The 6,178-nt window shown below is 40.9% G+C and overlaps 1 protein-coding gene across 2 annotated transcripts in view; it reads right to left on the bottom strand.

Moving 5' to 3' along the window:
• Positions 1-1,321: 1,321 nt before the first annotated feature.
• The window catches only part of LOC121919151 (cytochrome P450 20A1), a 24,812-nt gene continuing 19,955 nt past the window's right edge, over positions 1,322-6,178 (bottom strand). For both annotated transcript variants that reach the window (XM_042445444.1, XM_042445445.1), the window contains 3 exons: positions 6,038-6,102; positions 2,420-2,509; positions 1,322-1,609 (listed from right to left, as the gene is read on the bottom strand). In XM_042445444.1, coding sequence (XP_042301378.1) covers positions 1,459-1,609; positions 2,420-2,509; positions 6,038-6,102 — 306 coding nt within the window. In that variant the 3' untranslated portion in view covers positions 1,322-1,458. The remainder of the gene's footprint in view (positions 1,610-2,419; positions 2,510-6,037; positions 6,103-6,178) is intronic.

Raw genomic sequence — 6,178 nt, forward strand, 5'->3', positions numbered from 1 at the left:
AAAGCATTTTGGGTGGCCCATGAAGATGTGGAACTACTTCAATGCTCCTCCGCTGCTCAGCCTCCTCCTGAAGAGAGGGTCATATGCAGGAGGAGGAGGATGGGCACCCTGCTAGGTGCCTCCACTGCTTAGCTTTTTCTCAAGGAGAAGGCCAGAAGACAGAGGAGGAGGACAGGCAAATGCTTGCCCCTCAGGCCTCCTCCGCTGCCCAGCTTTCTCCTGAGGAGGAGGACAGGTGGCAGAGGAACAGGATGGGCAAATGCACACCCTGCAAGGCTCTGCAACTGCCCCCCTTTCTCCTGAGGAGAAGGCCAGGTGTTGGAGAAGGTCAGGCAAACGCTCACCCTGCAAGGCTGCTCTTCTGCCCAGCTTTCTCCTGAGAAAGCCAAACAGTGGACAAGAAAGAGGGGCAAATACTTGCCCCTCAAGGCTCTCTGTTGCTTGGCCTTCTCCCAAAGAGACATCCAGGTGGAGGAGGAGGACAGGCAAGGCTCTTCCACCACTTTTTCTCCAGAGGAGAGGGCTGGGCAAAGGAGGAGGAAAACTGAATTAATATTAATATTAACCTATCTGCAGCCTGAAGACATTTATTCAATTTTAATTTTGGCCCCTACATACTGCCAAATCTAAACACAAAATTCATTTATGTTTCATATGCACCTTACACACAAAGCCTGAAAGTAATTTTATACAATATTTTTAAAGTGTCATTATCTTGACAACTCAGGAGAAATGTTTTGGTTTTTGAAATATTTTGGATTTTTGGAATAAAGACGCAACCTGTAATTTATGTGTGTGCTGGTTCCCAATTTTCTTTTGTAGGCAATCTTGAACTATCACCATAGACTCTCTCAATTCTTTTACAAAACCAGTTATCTTCACCATAGTTCAAAAAGAAGCAGTGACAGCTACAGTTTTTGTAGACATGTGAAATAATGTTTAATAACTGTTTTTCTAGCTTTCAGTCTGGCAAATGTCTTCTGAAGCCAAATCAGGGCTTAAAGTCTGGCCTCATTGGATTTATCCTAAATTGGGTTTTCCTACGCTATATGTTAATTTTGAAACCAATCAGAATTAATCCTTCCAATAAAAAAGTTTTAAAATATTCTTCTGTGCTTGTGAAGAATGCCTTACCACAGTTTGCCCGCACATATCTCACATTATGGTTAAGGGCTTCTAGATGAGACCATGCGGTTCCCTTGCAGCTCTGATTTCTGGGACGAATGGAATGCCTGTACTTTCTTTTTAAAAAAACCTACAAAATTATCCTCTTCCACAAATCCTACAGATCTCTTTAGAACAATGCAAGAGGCAACCCAGATTTTGTTGTGGTAGGGCAAATTTAGTTAAGAAAAAGAGGAAGCATTTTAGACTGAGAATGTCTAGACAGCATTACATCAAAACACTGATTGGTGATAAAGTGGTGTTAAATGCCAAAACACAATTTTATTCCTCTTCTCAGTTTCTCTTGGAAATGGTTATCCATGCTTCTTCTTTTGGTGATGTAACAAGCTCATACTTGGTGTCCATGACTTGACCTTCCACAGGGTGCAGATGGAGTTTCCTTACAATTACACTCAGCAGGACTGTAGTTACCGTATAGGCAAACCTAGCCATCAAAAAAGATACAGCAGTTAAAAAGACAACAGATCATTCAGTCCTATAAAAGGTGAGCAAAAGAAAGATGCTAACTGAAGGTGTTTCCTGTCTTCCACACAACCCCTACTACCATATGTCTTTGACTATAAATAAACCTCATGTATAAGGTGGGGTTGGGACCACAATTATGGATTTTGCCATGACCCGTCGATAAGGCGAGGGTAAAACGTGAAGGCTCCTTCAGTGTGTGTGTGTGTGTGTGTGTAAGGCTATCTGGGTATTTTTAAAGTGTCTGATTATTCCCATGGGAGGACCTTCTCTCATTCCCACCACCATCACAGGTGCATTTGCTAATAAACTTCTTGATCACTGTCCCCAGACTGTGGAATTCTCTCCTACAGGAAGCTAGGTTGGCCCCCTTCTGCTGGCAGCCAAAATCTTTTCTCTTTACCTAAACATTGAGTGTTACCTGTCTACTGCAGAGAGTTATCTTAAAAGAAGTATATAGTATTTGTATTTTTATCATCGTTGTTGTCACTGCTGTGTTTCATCAAGTCATTTCCGACTTACGGTGACCCTAAGGAAAACCTATCATGGGGCTTTCTTGACAATTTTTTTGCCTTCCTCTGAGGTTGCCTTGCCTTCCAATCACTTAACTTGGGATCCAAACCAGAATGTGTAACAGGAAAGATCACACAATCTGCCATATAGTCAAAACAAAACAAACTCTATAAAACATAATCAGGAATGGATCTCCCCCACCCCATCCCTCATTTTTAAAAAAGGTAAAACAGATTTTTTTGTTATTCCTTTCCCTCACCTCAGTTCAGGGCATTCCTGGCTTCCTGAAAAACCCAAGAGGGAGATGTTTTTCATTGCAGATTCATCACTGAACCTGTCTGGATCAAACCTACAACAGGATAATAGTAGTAGATGACAGAAGACAAAGATGCGTGCAATCTCTTTAAAGCTAGATGTACAAAAATGTCATTATCAGCAAATTGAGAAATGCATCGACATAAAACACAGAAGGCTTCCATTGTCTGGATCAATCCTGACCCCTGTTTTTGCACCATTTGGTTGGCGCATTTCTCCAATCTAATTTTCCCCTTGCTTTCCCTTCTTTCCCTGCTGCCTGCACTAAGCTTCCTCCCAGTTTTTCTCAGCCCAGCTGGCTTGCAAATAAATGTGTGCACAGGAGCCGATGATTCATTCGAAAGAAAAGCTTGTTTCACCATTGTCAGTGGGTTTTTTTAAACAAGCAATTACACAGCCTAGCCTAAATTAACATTAAGAATCCCATAATCAAAGGATTGACAAAGAAGCAAGATGATGCCAGGCTGTTTACATCCACAGGGCGTAGGGAAAAGTATTTAATGCAATACATGTTATTGATCAAAGGCCACATAAGAATACACGCACAATTTTCAAAAGCATACTGGCCACTGGATCCTTTTTTTATTTCTAGGCTTCAACTCTCTGTGACATTTCTTCATTTTCCTCTTAACAGCAACTGGAATTTGTTTCACTGTAAGTTCCAGTTGCTCTTTAAATAAGATCAGTGTGGAAAATATTGCAGTCTCCAAGATAAAGTGTAGAGGTGGCCTAGAACCAGGGCTGGATTACCATTGGGTCAACTGATGCAATGACTCCAGGCCCCTCACTGGCTAGGGGCCCTGTGGTGAAAAAAAAAACATTTAGTTTTCTTCTTTTTTCTTCTACAGCCAGTTCCTGACTCACCTGTTGTTTCTATTGTCAACAACCATTTTGCTTGTTACTTTAGTAACTGAGTACAAATACACAGGATGGAGCTTTTAGTTTCACTCAAGTTGCAGGACTGAAATTGCACCCACACAGTTTGGAGACATTGCTCTTTATTTTGTTTTGAATTTTATTATTATTCATGTATGTATTCAGGTAATTTGTATGTCACTTCTAGAATAGGTCACACATATGCAGGGAGAACGGACCTATCCTTGGAACTTCTCCAGGATCCCAGCCCCTTAATCTGGCATTGACAGTTTAGGGTCCAAGGGAAATAGTCCAAATTACAGTCCCATGGTTGTAATGTACAGCTCTATACAAAGTAATTGGACAGCCTGCTGGTTTTTAAAATTGGTATTCCAAATCTGAAACCAAGGAAGGCCGAGCTCAACCTGACTAACACTCCACTCCCATACTGCTGCTTGGAATCAGAGTTGGAAGGGAGCAGAAGGTCCACCTAACCCAACTCACTTTTGTACAGGAATAAACACCTAAAGCACTCCCAAGAGATGGCCATCTAATATTTGTTTAAAAACCTCCAAAGAAGGAAAGCCCACCACCTTTCTCAGATTATCTATTCCACTGCCAAACAGCTCTTACAGTCAAAATGATTTTCCTAACGTTTAGGTTGAATCTTTTTTCTTTTAATTTGAATCTGTTGGTTCATGTCATAATCTCTGGAGCAGCAATACAAAAGCTTGTTCCATCTTCTACACAACATCGTATAAGATATTTAGAGATGGCTATCATATCTGCTCTGTCCTCTCCTCTCTAAGCTAAACATATCTAGTTCCCTAAGTCACTCCTCATAAGGCTTCATTTCCAGACCTTTGATCATTGTTGTCCTCTGGACACCTTCCAGCTTGTCAATGCCCTTGAACTGTGGTGCCCAGAAATGGATACATTATGCCAGGTAGGATTTGACCAAAGCAAAATAGAGTGGTCCTATGGATGTATCCACACCACTCAAATAAAAAAGTTTGCCACTTTAACTGTGATTATTCTATTCTACAAAATCCTGGGATTTGTAGTTTGTTGCGGCACCAGAGCTCTCTGACAGACCAGGCCAAATATCTTGCCAAACTACAAATTCCAGGACTCCACCAGATGGAGCCATGGCAGTTAAAGTGATGTGAAACGGCTGTAGAGAACTGCATTGGCTATTTACAGACATATCAGCATCTAATGGGTTTTCAATTTTTATTTTTATTGTATCCTGTATCTGTATTTTACTCTTATTGTAAGCCGCCTCGATCCAATCGGAGAGGCGGGGTAAAAATAAAATGTTGTTGTTGTTCCTTCAAGGCTCTTTCACCTCTTTACTTCAAAAACTAAAGTAACATCAATCAGAGAAAGAAGAGGAGGTTTTCTTTAATTAAACTTAATGTCTTCATGAATTATGATAGTAACCCTCTTTATTTCAACCTCAGACCTATCCTAAACTATGTTAGAAGAGGCCACCTGGAGGTTAAAGAAAGCTACAACATTTCCTTCCATACTTTAGGATTTAAGTTTAGAAGCCAAAATCCTTTAAAACAAAACAAAAAACATTCATGTCTGGAAATAATGAGGCAGAACTTTTCTAGTCTCAAAAAGAGAAGACCTTGATTGACATTTTCTCCTCTGAACCATAATGTGATGAAATGCAAATGCAACATTTCATTCTCACAGCTCATTTAAAACAAAAAAGCTGCACGCAACATTTGCAACAGAAAGTCATGGACATTTATAAAAGTAAGTGAAAGGGTTGTGTGTGTGTGTGTGTGTTTTAATGTTAACGCTACCAACACAGTTTGCAAGATGGAATTACAGTTATGTAACACTCTGAATTTGGAAGCAAACATGAACTGTTTTTCACTTTGTTTGCCAGCTTCTGGGTAGAAGTGAGGGAGCTGAATGTCATGTTCACAAACATATCCTTCGTCTGCCTCATTTCAGAATGCTGGACAGAGGTGAGAAATCACATTCATTTCCCCTCCCATTTCTAAAACCTACTGGTTAAAATACAATCTTCTCAGATGGGATGGGCATAATGAAGCCCCCGGACTGCCTGCAGCCCCTGGACTCCAATTTCTTGGCCCCAGAAATCTCCACTAATTCCCTCAAAGCCCCCCACCCCATAAATTTTAAAAAACCAGTGTAATTTTTAGATAATTTTGGCCTCAAAATCATGCAGAAAAGCCACCAAATGGGTGAAAAGACACAAAAATATCACCATCCCAACCCCACAAACAACCTAGAACCCTCTACTAGCCCCTAACATCTCAATTTTTTCTCCGCTGTCCCTCTCAAAATGATTATAAGAAGAGAAATTATGTCACTTCTTGTCATCATTTTGAGAGAAACTGCAGAGGCAACCGAGGTATTTGGGTTTGCTGTGGGGGATGCAGCTAGCAAGTGGAAGTGAAAAGGGAGATTGGCTCTTGGTCCTTACATAGGGACCCATTCCTGGGCTGATGTGTTTCATTTTCTACTTGAAAAGTGTTTGGGTTGCTTCTGTTTTTATTCAGCACCACATTCACAAGTATTCAGCCCTTCAGCTGTATTTAAAATGCATCAACCAGACTGGAACATAACACAGCCCACCCACCCATTCAGAACCAAGAGGCAAATTCAGCAAAGATGGGAAGGGAGGAATAAAGAAAACAATGACAAAATTATTGTTATTCCATACTTGTAAGGCAATGGCCAAGCTGAGCTGTCCTGCAACACCACGCCAAGAGCATAGAGCACAAGAGTCTGGAACAAAAGGGAAAAATGCATCCTTTTAGTCAATGCCAAGCTGCAGAGTTTAGAAAATTTATTTGGGGGGGGG

The sequence above is a fragment of the Sceloporus undulatus genome, chromosome 1 (genome assembly GCF_019175285.1).
Source record: "Sceloporus undulatus isolate JIND9_A2432 ecotype Alabama chromosome 1, SceUnd_v1.1, whole genome shotgun sequence".
Classification (NCBI taxonomy): domain Eukaryota; kingdom Metazoa; phylum Chordata; class Lepidosauria; order Squamata; family Phrynosomatidae; genus Sceloporus; species Sceloporus undulatus.